The sequence below is a fragment of the Talpa occidentalis genome, unplaced genomic scaffold, assembly GCF_014898055.3.
Source record: "Talpa occidentalis isolate TD23 unplaced genomic scaffold, MPIMG_talOcc4v2.1 talOcc4.6, whole genome shotgun sequence".
Taxonomy (NCBI): domain Eukaryota; kingdom Metazoa; phylum Chordata; class Mammalia; order Eulipotyphla; family Talpidae; genus Talpa; species Talpa occidentalis.
The window spans coordinates 44,158,456-44,177,769 of record NW_023604972.1 but is presented as its reverse complement, the minus strand read 5'-3'; the positions used below and the strand labels follow the sequence as shown (position 1 = coordinate 44,177,769).

At 34.7% G+C, this 19,314-nt stretch overlaps 1 protein-coding gene across 2 annotated transcripts in view; it reads right to left on the bottom strand.

Annotated features, from left to right (window-relative positions):
* The window catches only part of USO1 (USO1 vesicle transport factor), a 71,069-nt gene that overhangs the window by 26,041 nt on the left and 25,714 nt on the right, over positions 1 to 19,314 (bottom strand). For both annotated transcript variants that reach the window (XM_037530725.2, XM_054688487.1), the window contains exons 5-10: positions 14,559 to 14,659; positions 13,413 to 13,515; positions 12,911 to 12,966; positions 9,731 to 9,851; positions 5,426 to 5,604; positions 1,146 to 1,286 (exon numbers count right to left, since the gene is read on the bottom strand). In XM_037530725.2, coding sequence (XP_037386622.1) covers positions 1,146 to 1,286; positions 5,426 to 5,604; positions 9,731 to 9,851; positions 12,911 to 12,966; positions 13,413 to 13,515; positions 14,559 to 14,659 — 701 coding nt within the window. The remainder of the gene's footprint in view (positions 1 to 1,145; positions 1,287 to 5,425; positions 5,605 to 9,730; positions 9,852 to 12,910; positions 12,967 to 13,412; positions 13,516 to 14,558; positions 14,660 to 19,314) is intronic.

Genomic DNA, 19,314 nt, shown 5'->3' with positions numbered 1-19,314 from the left:
TTTAGACTTATCATGAGCAACAATGGACTAATGTTCGGAAACTAGAAGTTAATGATTTCCAGCTCTGATTTCTCTATCTAGCTAAACATTTAATTAACTCTTGCATAACTTTTAATGGTAAAGGAATGTTATGCAAGAACTAAAAACAATTAAATAATTCTCTTGAAATTTACCATTTCCCAGAAGTAAAGTAAACAATGATGGCTCAAAGAGTTGGAGAAAAGACTGGAACTCCAGATAACCAAGGAATACAAGTCAAGGGATGCTAAAAGGAAATCCTAGGTGGATGGTGAATGGCAGTTCCAGTACAAAAAGATGTGGGGCAGAAACAGAGAATAATGAGTCCACACTGGGGCAGGAGGATGGAGAACTACCAGAAAAAGGTCTGGCATGGGGAACAATGTGTTAAGCCTATGGTAATATTAGTATGTATATTAACAGATATAAAGAAAATGTAGAGTGAAGAAACGTAAAATGAAGAAAGAACACTGGTATGACTCAGGAAAGAGAAAGGGATGCTTTCTCTATATATTGATTATAGCTATATATTGATTCAAATATATATTACTAGTGACAGGAAGAAGTAAAGTGGTAAGGTTACATAGGGGGGAAGTGATCTTCAAGTAGGGAGGGGTGAGGCTAAAGACAACTGCTTTTGCATATAAGTTTTATTATTACCTGAGTTTTTAATTTGCCTTAATGTGAGAAAATGGGGAAAAAATTTAAAGTAAACTTTTCCTTAAAATAAGTTTTTTAAAAAATAGGTAGGAATGATATACATCAGGGAGAGTTACCTACTACTTTAAAAATAAGTGTGACTACTCAAGACTCAAGTCTTACTTAACTAAATCTCATTGTTCTCAAAATTAAAAACATATCACACTGTGCACTGCTATTTAATATAACACACTTAATGAAAAATCTTCAAAGTTTTAACATTATTGATATACTATTAAACTTGAGAAATAAGCATATATTTGAATTGGAACTGATACTGTCATTATGCTAATTATATTTTAATAAGATAGTAACAGATTTACATATAAGAATGGCTATTACTTTTTTTCCTTCAGTTAATAACTAATTCTTCCTAGGATTCCTGATTTCAACTTCCACAGAGTAGCTTCTTGGTGCATTTGGTTTACCTCAGTCAGGATATCAGCAGGAACTCCAGTAGCCATTAGGATAGTACAAAGCTGCTGCAATAAGCCACACTGGAACATAGCTTTCTGGCAGCTACTAGTAGCACCAGGAGGATTGGTGGGAGATACCAGTACGCGAACAAGCTGTGAAAGAGAGTGAAAATATAATTTGTCTTTTAAAAAGTTGAGGGCTTTAGAGTAATTTTGATTTATATGAATAAGAACATCTAAGCGAAGAATTCCTTCATCTGCTCAGTTAGATCTATATGTCTGTCTATATGTTTTCATGATCCATGGCAGTACTCCATTCTAGTACATATTACATTATATTATTTGCTTAAGTCTGTTTCCTTTAGATGACTGTGAACTCCAAAAAGTAGAAACTGCCTTAGTTATTTTTATATCAAAAATAACAAGCACAGGGCCTCCCCTGGTGGCACAGCGGTTGAGCGCTGGGTTGTGAGGCTGCCCTCAGCCTCTGCAGCACCAGTTCGATGCCTGGCCACCGGCGAAGGTCCCACAAAAAAACAATAACAACAACAACAACAACAACAAGCACAGTATTTGTAAATTAGCCCAATAAATGAGTGAATAAGTAAGTAAAAGTGCAGTAGATTTCTTATCAAAGTAAGAATGAATGACCTAATTATAGAGCAGATCTTAAAATACAATGGCCTGAGGTTTGATAAATTCTCCTTAAAATTGAAATATTTAAAGAGAAGTTAAAACTAACAACTGGAGACATGGGAGAAGATTTACACATTAAGCAAGGAGTTGTCCTCACTGATTGTTAACGGTAATGAAATTCCTAAGATTCTATGCTCTTATGATTAGTCTGAACTTGAACATAAACTTACAGAAATAGGAAAAATGTCATCTCATACATTACCTGCCATTTTATAGTAAATATACAGAAGTAATCAATGACAAAGTAAACTAAATTGTTTTAGTAAACAAACAATTTTATGACTATAGTTGTGTATATCATAGAGACTTCACTATGAAAGGAGGCTTTTTTATTGGGGAGAGCTAAAGAAAATAATTAAATGGATGTGAAAAGAGGTATTTTTGTTAGCAAATGAAAAGGTAACCAACAATCACTAGATTTTGGGAAAGATCTCAACCAGTAATTGGTGAGTAATGAACAGAATAGTTAGACATATCTAAACAGACATTCTCAAAGAAGGGTCATCACCAAAGAGAGGCCTTAGGTATGATTACACACTGGTTGCTGTCTTTGGACCTTTGTAGTTAGACATTCATAGATTTTGTTTTTAATTAATTCACCTCTTAGACTTCATTAAAAAAAATTTAAAGCAAATATTAGTAAAGCTTCTATGAAAATTCTTATTAAAAAATAAAGTGAATACCTAGCTATATGTAATTTCTCCCATATTTCTATATGCATCTCTAGTTGATGAATTTAAAAAAAAAAGATGCCATTATCACACCTAACAAAAATCAACAATAACCCCTTAATAATATCAAATAACAGCTGGGTATCATTATTGATGATGGAAATAAAGAAAAACATTTGCCAAATTCCTGGATGACAGAGAAGTAGAAAGGATGGCTGAGGAAAGAATATTTATTTTAAGGATAAGAGAATAAGGGAAAATCTAACAACATTCAAATATATAAAAGATCATATGGAATAAACTTGCATTTTTCCAGAAAGCAAAACTAGGAGAAGTTTGTAGAGCAAGTCAAGTACCTAACAATGAAATTACTTCTCTTATAAAGTAATGTGCTGAGAGGCAGTAGCATTATCTTTCCAAAAAAAAATGACACAGCAAGGATTCTTAGAGGGAGAGGAGATACAATTAGTTAGAATACTAATAATCTAGGAGAAAAATCAGAATGTCTGTGAATAAAAAACTTACAAAATACTTTCACAAATTCAATTTCCAAAATTTGAATTAATCGCCAAGAAGATCAGTTTTAACTTTCAGTAGCTTAGAATTCAATCATGATAATAGCTGTGATGATGAAGACTTTTGATTGGGATATAGCTATCCAAATATATCACGTGTGATATATTTTCATTTGATATATAATAGAGAACCTGAAATACAAGCAACCCTAACTAGGGTTATGAAGAAAGAGCACTCTGATAGGTTGAAAGCATAAGATAACCTGTGGCCAGTAAAGTCATAAATGCATCAAAGCAGAGGATATATTAAAGTGAATTAAACTCACTTTATTTTCAAGTTTCTGTTTTTTAAGATTAGAATCTAGTAAGTTCATTGACTTCTTAAAAGACTACTTAGTGAACAGAACATTATTTTTCTGTTTGCATGCAGCAATTTATTCTAAAATTTTGGGGGTAAAATAGCACTTTCTTTTTTAAACAGTGACATTTCAAATATAATTCTTTTTTTTTTTAATAGAGGCATGTTTTATTTATTTATTATTTTTTTTTGTTTTGTTTGGTTTTTGTTTATACATGCACTGGGTACAGTCAGAAGCGCGGGAGGGTGAGAGAATTCACCAGAGTCAGAGCGGGGAGCAGAGCAGGCAGAAGGACCGAAGTACACTGCTGAGGGGAGCAGCGGGTGGCAGGAGAGGTCTGCGCGCCATGTGGGACCCTCCTCCAGTGGCCGGGGAGCAGCCGGGGATCGAACCGGCACCACAGAGGCCGCGGGCAGCTTCACAACCCAGCGCTCAACCGCTGCGCCACCGGGGAGGCCCTCAAATATAATTCTTTACACATTACCTTAAGGTATAAAACATGAGCAGGCTCTTCAAGCAGTTTGAATTTTCACTATTTGATAGGAAATACATAAATTTTGCACATGATGAGGTCTTTTCACTCTTACTAATAGCATTTTGAAAATTACTTTTCTTGATAAATTTCCTTTATTAAGAAAGTAGTATTGAGCGAAGGTATCAAGCTTACCACTGAGACATTATTTACAAAACATAAAAAACAAAGTCTTAAAATGTGTAACACTGACTCATAAAAACAGAAATGATAAAGCTGGGGTATAAATACAAAGTTTTTGTTCATGTTCCCCTATAAATTATTTTCCTAACAGATTTTAGGCATTTTCTAAATATATGTAATTTACTATCCAAACTCGAACACTTCTGAGGTGAAAGAGGATGCTAGTTGTCATTACAAAATGACATTACAAAAAATATTGTCTGGCAAATGGAGGCCTATGGTCATTCTATTAGCAATCAGCTGCATGGCAGAAAGCAGGGAACAAAACTCAGACTCTAGTTACTAGACAAGGTAGCCACTTAGTTTTGCCAAACACAACCTCAGAGATGCAGGCACAATTCAGAAACATTCAGAGACCCATAAGAATCACTAGAGTAAGTTAGGAGGCTGGTGTAAAATTAGCAGCTTTGAAAAGGAGAATTCAATAAAGGAGGAACGAAACACAGTAATTCAAAGAACTTCATAATTTTCTTTGATACGAAAAACATTTGGAACCACTCTTCTCACTTTTAATATACATGACTATTACGTGTTCATAAAACTTAAGTAAAATTATAGGTGATTCATTAATTGAATCTGAATAGGACTTAGACTACGAATCTTTGGGGGCAGAGAAATTGTCACTCATTTCCAAGCGTTCTATATCTGGATCTCAGTAAATATTTTATAAATTTATTTGTTGAACTTAATATTCTGAATATTAAAATTTATATTAGAGCCTTAAATGAAGAGAGATTTCAAATCTAATTTATTATTCCCTAATGTAAAGCCATTAGAAAAACTTGTTTCAATTTGCTTTGTAATACCCCAATATGGCAAGAAGGGAATTAAGATGAAACAAAATTGCCATATGTTGGTAATTACTAAAATTGAGTGAGAGGTGTTGTGTATGATCTATCTCTGTGTATTTCTATCTTTGGTTATAGCTATAAATCTCCATATTAAAAGTTTCCATCTGAAATCAACTGAATATACTGGATTTATCAAACACAAGTAACTTTCTTTAATTTATGTCAAAATTCCTTTTTTCTAAGATTTATTTTATTTATGCATACAAGAACTGGGGTTTAGGCCAGAGATACAGGGGTGGGGGCATGAGAGGATTCATAAGAGACAGAGTGGGGAACAAAACAGGTGGATCTACAGAAATACATTGCTGAGGGGAGCAGTGGGACACACCAGGGAAGTCTGCTGCGCCATGTGGGTTAGCTCCCAGGCCAAGGATTAGGCCGCAGTGGCTGGCAATAACTTGATAGCGCTGAGATTGTAACCCCCGCGCCATTAGGGAGGGCCTATGTCAAAATTCTTAACACACTTATGTCTAAGGACAGTATACCTGTAGCATTAGGTGCAGATTGGTCACTTTCTGTGCAGACCAGCCAGAATTTTCATCTCCCACTTCAAACCAAGGTTTCATACGTTGAATATATGAGCCTTCTTTAAAAAAATTTTGATTTGAATTGTTGTTTTTTAATAAGTTTTGAAGCAAAATCAGACAATCTTCTACCACTATACCTGGGGAAAGAAAGTAAAGTAAGTGTTAAGGCTAATAAAACCTGAAGAAAAATTTAATTCCCATTTAAAAAATAATACTCTTTTGATGCTCAGCATCTCTTCAATATGGCAAGAGAGCCTATTCTGACCACACTTGCAAGCTCCGTTTCAAGTCTCCCAATCACCTCTTTGACTTCAATTGTTCAAATATCTGCTCAGTAACTCATATTATATCTTCAAATCTCAAATTAAACATCATTTCTTTAGGATTGATTAGCAAGACTCAATGATGAGGATAGGATCACCTGCTACATACGAACAGCAGTCTATTCCTTTTGTTATTATTTAGTCACTGTCTTCTCTCGATTATAATTTATAAAGACAGGAACTTGTGAATGCCCTCTTAGTTCTGTACCCTTGCAGACAAGATACAAGGTGTACACAAAGCAATTACTACCAAATATTTGTCAAATGAATCAATTTTATCTCATGTAATCTCTAAGAAGCACCTGACATTGTTATCTGTATGTCTTTTCCTTGAAACTTCCTTTTCATGTTCCTAAAATACAGCTAATCTCTCCTGGTGTTCTTTGCAGATCTCTGGCAGATCCTCAGGTTATTGTTCATTGTTCTTGTTTTCTATTATTTCACCCTATCTCCTCTTCTTTGCTTCCAATGCACTCTCTAGAATAGTCTCTTCACACTACAGCTTCAATTGTTATCATAGCTAAAGCTTCCCAACTGATCACCATTTTATCAGTGCTAGTTTAATCAATGTTTAGTTTGATCTACAGAGCATATGACTGATGGGGGATGCTCATAGAAGCAGGCTCCACTAGCATACCAATACTTTGGCTCCTACTAGCTGAGTTGTATAATAATCAGTTGCTTTATTATTATTAATGACCAGTTTTTTGAGCAGCTTTAGGTTTACAGAAAAACCTAGCCAAAAAAAGAGGGGCATTTCCATATACTCTCACAGTTTCTCCTATTATTGCCATTGAGCATTAGTGTGGTACATTTGTTATAACTAATGAATAAATGCTGATACATTATTAAACTACATAGTTTATATTAAGATTCACCCAATGTGTTGTTCAGTTCTGGGTTCTCATTTATCTAGCATTACAGTATCATGCTCTAAAAATTACCTGTGCTCTTCTTTCCTCTCAAACCTGAATCCCTGACAACCACTGATCTTTTCACTTTCTCTACACAGTTTTGTCTTTTTTTTTTCCCACAAGTCACCTAGCTGTAGTCTGTATGAAGCCTTTTCAGACCAGCTTATTTAATTTAGCAATATATATATAAGGTTCCTCTCTCTTTTTGTAGCTTGGTAACTTTTTATTGTTGAATAATATTCCACTATATGGATATACCATAATTTGTATATCTATTTACCTACCCAAAGGTTGCTTCCAGCTTTTGGAAATTATGCATAAAGCTGGTATACACTTTCATGTGCAAGTTTTTCTGTGGATATAAGTTTATCACTTATTTTGGTAAATACTAAGGAGCATAATCTTTGGATCACACAGTAAGAACATATTCAGCTTGGTAAGAAACTGTCAAACTGTCTTCCAAAATGGTTGTTGCATTTCACATTCCCACCAGTAACAAATCAGAGGCTCCTATGGTTCCACATCTTTACCAGTTTTTGGTGGTATCAGTATTCTGGATTTTCACTATTCTAATAGTATGGAGTAATTGCTTTAATTTGTATTTCCCTAATGACATTTGTTGAGTATCTTTCCATATGCTATTTGCCATCTGCATATCTTCATCAGTGAGGTTTAAGTTCACATCTTTTGCCCATATTTCAATTGGGTTGTTTGTTTACTTATTGTTAAGTTTTATTAGTTCTTTGTATATTTTGGTTACAAATTACTTTTCAGATCTGTGTTTTGCAAATATTTTCTCCCAGTATATGGTTTATCTTTCTACTCTCTGAACAGTATCTTTTACAGAGACATTTTCAACCTTAATGAAGTCTCACATCAGTTTTCTCTTCCATGTATCATACTTTTGGTATTATATATAAGAATAAGATATTTTTGCCTGCCAAAATATAAGCATGACAAACAAAGCTATTTTTATGAAAAAAAAGTTTAAGTTTTTGACAAAACTCAAAGAAAGCAAGTCATTAAGAACAGATGTTGCTATGTATGGGCAATGCATGTCTAAAAAATGAGGAAAGTAATTATAAAAACCCAGAAATATCTGTACTCCATTTTAAAGAAATCTAAATGCAAATTCTACATGATATGATGGATGCAAAAAAGATGTTGAAAAACTCTTAAGCAGTACAACCATATTAAAAGAAAAAAATTCTGGCCCTAAGTCAAAAAACTAGTACATAAATGAGTATCTTTAAAAAAAAAGGAAGAAAAAAAGAGTATATTTAAAAAAAAGTTGTTACATATAACTTGAAACAAAATGCTTAAGGTACACATTGTAAATGTGAAACATGTGTATCCTTACCTCATGAGGAGGAACCACTATAATTATCTCTTTTTTTAAATATATCTTTTTAAGATTTATTTATTTATACCAGAACTGGGCTACAGGCCAGAGGTGCAGGAGGGTGAGAGAATTCACCAGAGACAGAGTAGAGAACAGAACAGGCAGACAGACGGAAGACACTATTGAGGGGCGAGACAGGAGAGGTCTGCCGCACCATGTGGGACCCTCGCCAGCAGGTTGGGATCCAACCAGTGCTGCAGAGGTTGCGGACAGCTTCACAGCGCTGCACTCAACTGCCTGCGCCATCAGGGGAGGCCCTATACTAAAGATTTTAATTAGTGCAATAAGACAAAAAAGAAAAGTGGTTTAAAAATTGAAAAGGGGCCTCCCTGGTGGCACAAGGGGTTAAGCACCGCACTATGAAGCAATCCACAGCATCTGCAGCACAAGTTCGATCCCCGGCTGGCCAGGGAGAAACTACATGGCAAGGCAGACCTCTACTATCTCCTCACCCACTCCTCCCCTCAGCAGTGTATTTCAGTCAATGATTGTATTAAATATATAAATTTTAATAGCAACACTATAAATACACTAGAAGATAACTGAAACATGTTTAATCAACAAAATATTAGTATTAAAATTGCCCAATAATCAACTAAAAAAGGAGAAACAATCTTATACTAAAATGGGCAAGTAGGTAATTCAAGTGGGGTAAAAGACAAAAACCGGTTGTGAATAAAACCACAAAAAGACGCTCATCTCATTACTTTAACAAATGAAATAAAATCACAATGAGATACCATCTCACACTAGCCTTGGTAGATCTATAGCCCGAGTTTGCACTGCCTGAGTGATCCAGGAAATCTCAAGTTCAGAATCTGGATCATAGAATAAGTCGTAATCAGGAGTAAACTGCACTCCCAGAACATGGCAAAAGCAAAGATGCTTTCTCTGAAAGAAATCACCTTCATCCTAGATTTCAAATTCCTATAAAAAATTGTTACATACACTACAATACACAAAGATAACCATACACACAGAAAATACTAAACCATGTTTAAGAAGCAGCAGAGAAAAAGTACCAGGCTCATAAAAAATTAAAAATTTGGATTATCAGGTACTATGAAATAATTGCTTTATATATTCAAAGAAATAAGGTAAGTGAAAATATTTGTAGAGAACTGGACATTATAAAAAATTACATAGCAAAGAACCAAAAGAACTTTTAGAAGATAAATCTAAAAACTCAGTGGATACATTTAATAGCTGATGAATATAGATAGAGAACTGTTAAAAGAGAAAAACAGTTCAGAAGGGATAATCCAGAATAAAGCTTAGAAAGGCAAAAAGAGGAAAAGACAGAAGAGAAAGCAGGATGACAGGATCAAAGCAGATGAAGAATTTAATCTGAGTTTAGAAAGATAGGAGAAAAATGTAGCAAAATAGTATTTGAAAAGCTATAGCAGAGATTTTTTCCAGAACTGATGAAAGTCTATCAATCTAGATTTCAGAAATCTAGCAAATATCAAACAGGATAAAAAGAAATCCATACTCAACACACTAAAGTGAAAGAAAAGAACATATGGTATCAGTTCTAGTTTCTCCTCCCAGTTGCATTCCTCAGAAGTCAACACTTTAGAAAATACAAAAGTAATCTCTTTAAATCAATCTTTTCATACTATACCTCCATCACTGTTCCCCTCCTCTGTAATAATATCCAGTAGTCTCTCAAAAGCATTTTCAAAAGCAACAATTTTCTGGATTGCTCCATTGCTTCTTGTTAATGCCTGCAGTAGTAAGACACCCTTATGGAAAAGAAAGATAATGTTTAGTGGAGTACAACTTTTACAAGATATTATAAAGTTACTTTAAAAACCAGAATTTTAAAAACATGGCAGGAATGTCACAAGTCCATCTTTTTCACTTTACTGATAGAGAAAACAAGAGCAGAGAAATTGAACAGTTTGTGTTCCTAAGACGAAAGGGACAGGACCAATTTTCACTGTACAATATAAATATACAAAATTCTTTCATATTCATGTAATCACCACATGGCTTTCACTGTGCCTAAAGTTGAGCATGATTATCTCTGTCTCAGTAATGCTTTATACTTGCTTCATAGTAGTATTAATAGGAAATTATGAATCCAATAATATAAATCAAACACCATCACATTTGAACAGAGAAAGTTCAGATACTCTTGTAGTTATCTGGCTCCGGGATTCCCAAAAGTTGATTCTAAGTTGTTAGAGAAATGAAAGTGAGAATTCAGTCTCAAGAATGACATGTCCAATGTCAAACAATTCATAGTAGTCTTTGCTTCTGAATTTCAGTTTTTCTCAATTCCTGCTGAGCTGGGTTTTGTTTATATTCTAAACTTTTTATCACTCAAGTAAAACTCAGTTACTAATTTCTGCTTATTTCATATCAAACAAGTATTTTATAAGCCTCGAAGAGCCCAATAATACCATAATGGTCAAAGAGATAGCAAATATTTTATGAAAAAAGCAGATGTTACTTAAGAGGAGCAGGAATAGCAAATAGGTAATTCAAAAACCCCAGAGGCAAATTAGCTATTAGTACTGGGTAGATAAACACACATATTATTCTTAAGACAAAAAATGTGTGACCTTATTGAGCCCATTCTACTCTTTTTCCTGACAGTCTCACCATTAAGATGAAATAAAAGGCAAAAGTGGTATTTTTTAGATGTCAAATTCTTCTATTTCATGCTACCAACTTGAGTTTAATTGCTAACAAAAGGAGGAAGGAATACAGTGGAAAGAATACTGAGATTCTAAATTAGATAAAATGGGTTTCAAAAAGGATTGTTCTACTTATTAGGAGTGCAACTTTGAACAAATTACAAAAATTCTGAGTCTTAGTAAAATCATGTGTAAAACAAGGATCTTTTGTCCCATGGTTTATGAGGAGTAAAGGAAAAGAAAGTTCTATAAAACCCAGCACTAATAGCTAATTTACCTCTTTGGGGTTTTTGAATTAACAATTTACTATTCCTGCTCCTCTTAAGTAACATCTGCTTTTTTCATAAAACATTTGCTATCTCTTTGACCACCATGGTATTATTGGGCTCTTCAAGGCTTATAAAATACTTGTTTGATATGAAATAAGCAGAAATTAGTAACTGAGTTTTATTTGAGTGATAAAGTTTAGAATATAAACAAAACCAGAATTTAAAAGAAGGAAGCAAAGAAAAAAATACAAAAGGGAAAAGAAGTAGTATAACATTTCAGATGGCCACAGAGTGCTACGAGAATGGCAAGACGTGACAATTCTTTGCTTGAAACCAAAGGAGAAAAAAGCTGCAAAACACATAAAAACCAAAAATTTAATAGCAATCCAGGAAGATGTAATTTCCAGCAAATTATGCATAAGTATATTATGTTACCACTTAAAATACCATGTTGATACAAATACTACAAGATTTTAAATACAAATTTTAAAAAATTGTCTACTTGATCCAGAAATCAAGAGTCTTTCAATTTTGTCTTGCTTTGCCAATAACTAGTTGTGAGGCTAAGAACAACTTAGCAATATACTAAGCAATATGGTATTCATTAGTACTTAGAATGAGAAAGGCACAGATCTAGGTACCACAAATATGAACATGAATAAGATAGTAAGATATTAACAAAGAGCAAATCACTTGCTCTGTTGTTTCTGTCAGTCTTGAGCTTCACAGTATAAATACTGATTGATAATTTAGCTCTAAAATTTAATTTGAAAAAGATCTTTCCCATAGTATAATATATTAGAGTTTTGATCAAGTTGTAGATAACAATAAACATTTAGGCAATAAAACTATATTACATCAATACAAAATATTCAAAGTTATACATAAATATTAAATCAGAATGGAAAATAAATCCACATTCTCTATAGTTAAATAGTTTTTAGAAGGAAAATCCTTTGAAGTACTCAATCAAATGAGGGTGAGGATACTAAATGCTCAATTTTGTAAAATTTACTTGGTTCAATGTCTGGGGATGTTTAGTGTCATTACAACCTTTCATAAAATGATGGAAGAAATCCTGAATTTGTGAAAGGCATAAAGTTAATAGAAAAATCATTTTGTGGGTGGGCAGACTAAGGTACCCCAGAACCCCCAAACTTGCATGCTCTGGCTATCTGTGCACACAAAGACAAAGTAACTTAGTGTAAAATAACTTAAATAGGATTAGTGTGTACAGAGAAAGAAGCAAGGATACTAGTTTTCCAATAAAACACCCAAAGTTACCCACGCCCTTGTGGGTAAATGCCCTGTTAAAAAGGTTTGCCCAAATTGGGGCCCCTACGGCTCAAAACCTTGCCATAAATCTAAGGTATCTTCTGGCAGGGAATCATACAAAGGGGGAAAAAGGGCCAGGCAAGAAGGAAAATCAAAGTACATGTCAAGGTAATGACTGCCATTGTCAGCCTGCCCACATGTCTCTCATCCACCTGTCTTTTCAAGTGTGCTCTACAAGTATGTCTCCTCCAAATCCCTCAAGTCCCTGGTGCAAGTTCAAAGCCAAGAAGCAAGTAGGCACTTCTCTAAGCATCTTTTCCTGAGTGGACTTACCTTCCAAGTTATATAACTTCTCCTGTCCGTTCACTTCTGTCCCTAATTCTCAGTATCTAGTCCAAGGCCACTGCATGTAAATGGGGGCGGGAAATAAGGTGTCTTCCCCCTTTATGAAGATGTCTCTACTATTATTTGTTTAAGAAATAATGTGACCCTACATATAACTTTAAAAGGCAATTTTCCAAACTATGTTTCTAAATAAAGGTCAACAAAGATTTCATTTGCAAAGAGAGATTAAAAGTTGTATATTTTTAGACATATTTTTCATATTTAACTTACATCATTGCGTATAACTTCTCTGGAATCTGCTAATAAGTCCATTAATCTTGAAACACCTAGTGGCAAACAGTGAAAAATAGTGACAGGTCAAAAATACGTACAGTGACTCAAATTATAATGAATTTGGGCCTCCCTGGTAGCACAGGGGGTTAAGCACTGTACTATGACAGTCTGCAGCCTCTGCAGCACAAGTTTGGTCCCCGGCCCGCCAGGGAGCAGCCCACATGGCGAAGCAGACCTCTCCTGTCTTGCCCGCTGCTCCCCTCAGCGGTGTACTTCAGTAAATCTGCCTGTTCTGTTCCCCACTCTGTCTCTGGTTAATCCTCTCACCCCCCATACCTCTGGCCTGTACCCCAGCTCTTGTATGCATAAATAAATAAATCTTTAAAAAAAAAAACACCAAAATTATAAAGAATTTATTATCATATCATTTCAGTCTCCTTCTTTGGGAAAAGATCCTCACTTTTAAATGAAAATGATGTAAGAAAGATGAGTCACTTACCCATAGGACTGACTAAAATAATTTGTTGCACTTGAGGTCCTAACTGTTTCAAAAGAGAAGTAAGAAGCCTCACACCAGGCCAGCGGACATGGAAATCAAACTCCTACAATGTAAACATTTTAAATATTCAACATCTGTAATTCATATTTTCAAGAAAAACATTTTTCAACTAATACTGGTATCAAAACTATAAACAAAGAAAAAAATAGAAAGTAATCTAGTAAACTTTAAAAAAGAAATTAGAGAAATAAAAGCATAAAAGAGTAAACATGAATTGACCAAATTGATTACTGATAAACTGTTACTACTGGGTAAAATAGGATTCTCTAAAAGTGGAAATAAGAAGCTATAGTATTTTCACAGATTACATAGTTCTTAAAATATGTATGTGAATCTCTTGCAATGATACAAAATATTTCAAAATATTAAAAAGGTCTATCTAGGGCCTCCCCTGGTGGCGCAGGCGGTTGAGTGCCACGCTGTGAAGCTGTCTGCAGCCTCTGCAGCAAGGGTTTGATCCTGGCTGGCCGGCGAGGGTCCAATATGGTGCTGTAGACCTCTCCTGTCATGCCCGCTGCTCCCCTCGGCAGTGTATTTCATCAGTCTGCCTGTTCTGTTCCTCGCTCTGTCTCTGGTGAATCCTCCCACCCTGACGCGCATCTGGCCTGTACCCCAGTTCTTGTAAAAATAAATAAATCTTTAAAAAAAAAAAAAAAGGTCTATCTATGGGGCCTTCCTGATTGCGCAAGGGGTTAGGCACTGCACTATGAAGCAATCCGAAGCCTCTGCAGCACAAGTTCAATCCTCAGCTGGCCAGGGAGCTACCCACATGGAGTAGCAGACCTCTCCTGTCTTGCCCGCTGCGCCCCTTAGCAGTGTATTTCAGTCACTCTGTTCTGTTCCCCACTCTGTCTCTGGTGGATCCTCTCACCCCCCGCATCTCTGGCCTATACCCCAGCTCTTGTATGCATAAATAAATCAATCTTTAAAAAGGTCTGCCTATCTATCTATCTATCTATCTATCTATCTATCTATCTATCTATCTATCTATCTATCTATCTGGATGTGTTGCTTCCTCAGTAACACATGAAAAGTCAACAAAAGCAGCTTATTAAGTTGAAAAACATAACAGGGTTCAGTATTTACCTCCAATAAAGATAACAGGAGAGTGACATTTTCTTGTTGCTTAATGAAAATTTCTGTAAACTGGCTTCCCAGATCCTCACTCTGCCTTGTGGAATTTTCTTCTGTAATATTCAAAGATGAAGTACTTCAATATGATGCTATGTTATCTTAAAGTATCTTTTTTGTTGCAGGAGCTAAGCAGAAATGATAATTCTTGGAACAGTGTGGCTGGCAGTGATATCACAATTGTGCTGGAAAGATACATCCTTAAAATAACTTTCAATGTCATTTAAATAAATTTTTATTCTTTAAATGTTAAAAAATAACAAAGAAAACATATTTAGGTATTCACATTTTTTTCAAGGACATTCTGAGGTTAAACTTCTTACTAGAGTACAAGGTATCTTATTGGGATGATAGAAATATCTTAAATGAGACAATGATTACACTAATGTCTACATTTGCCTAAATGCACTATACAACACCAAAGAATAAATTTTACTGTATGTAAACTATACATCAAAACACCTCCCCAAAACATTATTAAAAATATAGTCCTTTGTTGACTGTTAATGTTACTATTAAATAACTTATTAAAAAATTAAACCAGTCATCTGCAGATTCTTCAGTATCTTCTAAAAAAATGTTAATATACATATCCTAAAGTTATTTGCTAATAAAATCAGAATTTGATATTTAATTTCTCATTTATCCTTTAAAAGTTTATATTTGTCCTTAAGATTTAGAAGTCATTAAAGTATTTGTTGTTATCAGTGTACCTTATCCAAAATATGTGAAGGATTACTAAAAGTTAAACAATTGTCAAAGCAATTATTTACAATCTGCCTACACTAAACACAACTTAAAGATGGCAAATACACTATTCCCTTTTCCCTTACGCATACCAGACATAGCTTATTGATCACACCTCTGCTTGAACCATGAGAATCCTTTTCCACATATTGCTCCAGACAGTGATATCATAAATTAGTGAGCCTGACAGCCAAGATCAAACCTATTTTTTTTCAAATAGTTCTTCATTAAATGTGACATTTTAATATTAATGTATTTGAGAAATGGAAAAAACCCAGCAGGTGAGAGGAAAGGTAAAGCAATTCAACAATGACAGTAGTAATCTCATCCAATTATTTTTAGAAGAAAAAAAAATTAGAGGCCATAAGTAGAAAATAAATGTTTTCCAACATTGGTTAAGCACTCAATTATGCTGGTTTTGTCCTTTGGATACTTTAAGAACTATTTCTCTTATCAGCTCTTGCATCAGTAAAAGAATTTACTGTTTCTGAATGTTAAAATGACACTACTTAAATATTTTAGTTTCTAGCTGCTGCGTTGACAATAGTGTCAGAGAACAGAGAAAATAGGGAGGTGATAATCAAGGTATCAGGTGAAGGTGGCTTAGACCTCAGTGATTATTATTATTATTTTATGAAAAGGAGGAAACAGGCTTGCTAACATATTGCATACAGGGTTAAGAAAAGAGGAAGAGGAGGAGGAATAAGAGAAAGAAAAAGAAAGAAGGGAAGAGGAGGAGGAGAAGGCAGAGTGATCAAGGCATGAAGAACTGGAAGGATGGAGTTGTCGTTTACCAAGATGGGAAACACTGTGGAGAAGCAAGTTGAACATTTAGAGAGAATCAGAAGTTCAGTTTTGGACATATACTTTAAGTGGTAAACATATACTTGATAGTCAATGTTATAAGGTTGTATAATAAAAGGCATCTATGAAAGACGGGTAGTTAACATTGAACTTAATGGTTTAAGGCTGAAAGCTTTCCACCTAAGATCAGGAAACTGAAAGAATAACCACTTTCACCACTTCTAGTTAACATTGTGCAAGAAATCTTAGTGCCATAAGACAGGGTTTGTGGGGGGAAAAGAATACAGAAGTTAAAGGAAGAAGTAAAACTGTCTTTCCTTATAGATGATGTATTTGTCTACATAGAAAATTCCATGGAATCTATGAAAAAAAAAAAAAAACTATTAGAATAAGTGAGCTTAGCAAAGTTGTGGGATAAAAGACTATATACAAAATTAACCGCATTCCTATATACTGGCAATGAACAAATAGAGATCAAAATTTAAAAAACAGTACCACTTAAAATAGCATCAAAAGTATTGAAGTCTTAGGAATAAATTTGACAAAAGAGATGTAAGACCTTTACTTTAAAACTCCAAAATGCTGCTCAGAGAAATTAAAGAAGACCTAAACAAAAATATATAGCAAAGAAGGTACAATATGGCTAGATGTCATTTGCCATATTACAGACTCAACAGAATCCCTTTCAAATCTCGATCAGTTTTTTGGATAGAAATTGACAAACCAACATTACAATTGATATGAGAATACAAAAGAAGCTTAAAAAACCCAATTTTGGGAAAAAAAAAGTTGGAAGACATACTACAAAATCTCAAGATTTATTATAAAGCTACAGTGATTTGAGGGTAGGAAGAGCACAAGGGATTATGGTGATGGTGCACGTGTGAAATGGTGGTAGAAATTCTGTGGGGACTACTCCTGAGAAGAGAAAGCAAATACTGTAAAAAAAAAAAAAAAAAGAACAATCATGTAAAACATAAATAAATTAAATATAAAAAATAAAGCTACAGTGATTAAGACAGTGTGTCATATAGACAAAAGGACAGCCATATAGACAAACAATAGAAAGTCCATTTGCTCAAAATGGATCATAGACCAAATGTAAAAACTAGAAAATACCCTAATCCATAAGTTAAAACTTTAAAACTATCAAAAGAAAGTAATGAAGAAAACTGTAGTGGTTTTAGGTTTGGCAAAGATTTCATAAATAATAAGCAAAAAGTATAAATTATAGAAGAAAAAACTACTAAATTGATTGAATCAAAATTTAAAATTTTGGCTCTTTAAAAGAATGTATTAGGAAAATGAGAAGGCAAGTCACAGACTGGGAGAAAATGTTGGCGACATATTTACAACAAAGAACTTGTAGCTAGAATACATAAAAAAACTCTTACAATTCAAGTAGACAAAACAAATAAAGCCAGCAAAAAATGGACTAAAGATTTGAATAAACACTAAAGAAAAAGATAAATGGATGGCAAATAGTCACATGAAAAATTCATATGATCAGTATTATTATTCATTATGAAAAGACATATTAATTATCATGAATACCATTTCAAACCTATCAGAATGGCTAAAATTTAAAAAAGACTAGACATACCACCAAGTATTGGAGAGGTTGTGGAAGAAGTGGAACTTTCATATACTGCCAGTGAAAATGTAAAATGTTACAATGTCTTTGGAAAAAATGGGTTGGTAGTTTCTTATAATAATAAAAATATACATATGCTATTACTTCTTAGTTATTAATATAGGACAAATGAAAACCTATATCCAAAGACTTACACATGAATGTTTATAGAAATTTCACTTACAACAGCTAAAAGGGGAACACAACACAAATGCCCATGAACAGAGGAATGGAGTAACAAATTATATTCATACTACAGAATACTATTTTGCAATAAAAATGAATAAACTACTGATATACAACATGGATGCAAACTCAAAATAATTATGCTAAGTGAAAGAGGCCAGACCCCCCCTAAATGAGTATATGCCATATAATGTAATTTATATAAAATTCTAGAAAAGTACAAAGTAATCTATAGTAATAAGAGCAGATCTTTGATTAATGAGGCTAGGAAGAGTAGAGATGTATTGCAAATAAGCAGAAGGAAACATTTGAATATGACCATTAATTTGTTGGTGGTGGGTTTATACACATAATCAAAACTCATCAAATTGGGGCCTCCCTGCTGGCTCAAGGGGTTAAGACGCAACCTATGAATCTATCAGCAGACTCTGCAGCATGAGGTCAATCCCCAGCCCGCCAAAGAGAAACCCACATGGCGAAGCAGAACTTTCCTGTCTCGCCTGTTGCTCCCCTCAGCAGTGCACTTTGTTCAATCTGTTCTGTTCCCCACTCTGTCTCTAGTGAATCCTCTCACCCCCCACATCTCTGGCCTGTACCCCAGCTCTTGTATGCATAAATAAATAAAATCTAAAAAAAAATTAAAAAAAAAAACTCATCAAATTGTACATTTATACACATGCAGTTACTATATTTCAATAAAGTCGTGTATGTGGAAGAAATCCAAATGCAGATATTAAGTATCTGAATATACAATTATGGACTTCAGTGGAGAGGTCTGGCTTGGATGTATACTTTCGAGAGTAGTAAGCATATAACCTACTTTATCACCAAGGGAAATAGAGAAGGAAAAAAATCTGTACCTGGGTCATTCCAGTGTTAAGAGGTGGAGGGGTGGGGGGAGATGAAAAAAAGAAAAACAAAATAACAAAACTGTAGAGGAAATAAAGAACTGCAGTCCACTGACACAGGAAGAAAATGAGGGTACTATGTAGACTGAGAAACAGTGAACAAAGTGTTTCTAAGAGAAAGAAGTGATTAGCAGGTCAAGCGCTATTTCTGAACTTAACATAATCAAGAAATGAAGCAGCTTTGTTAACACAAGTAGAGGTGGGCCTCCCCGGTGGCGCAGCGGTTGAGCGCTGGGTTGTGAAGCTGCCCGTGACCTCTGCGGCGCCGGTTCAATCCCCGGCTGCTCCCCGGCCACCAGAGGAGGGTCCTACATGGCGCGCAGACCTCTCCTGCCGCCCGCTGCTCCCCTCAGCAGTGTACTTCGGTCCCTCTGCCTGCTCTGCTCCCGGCTCTGGCTCTGGTGAATTCTCTCACCCTCCCACGCTTCTGACT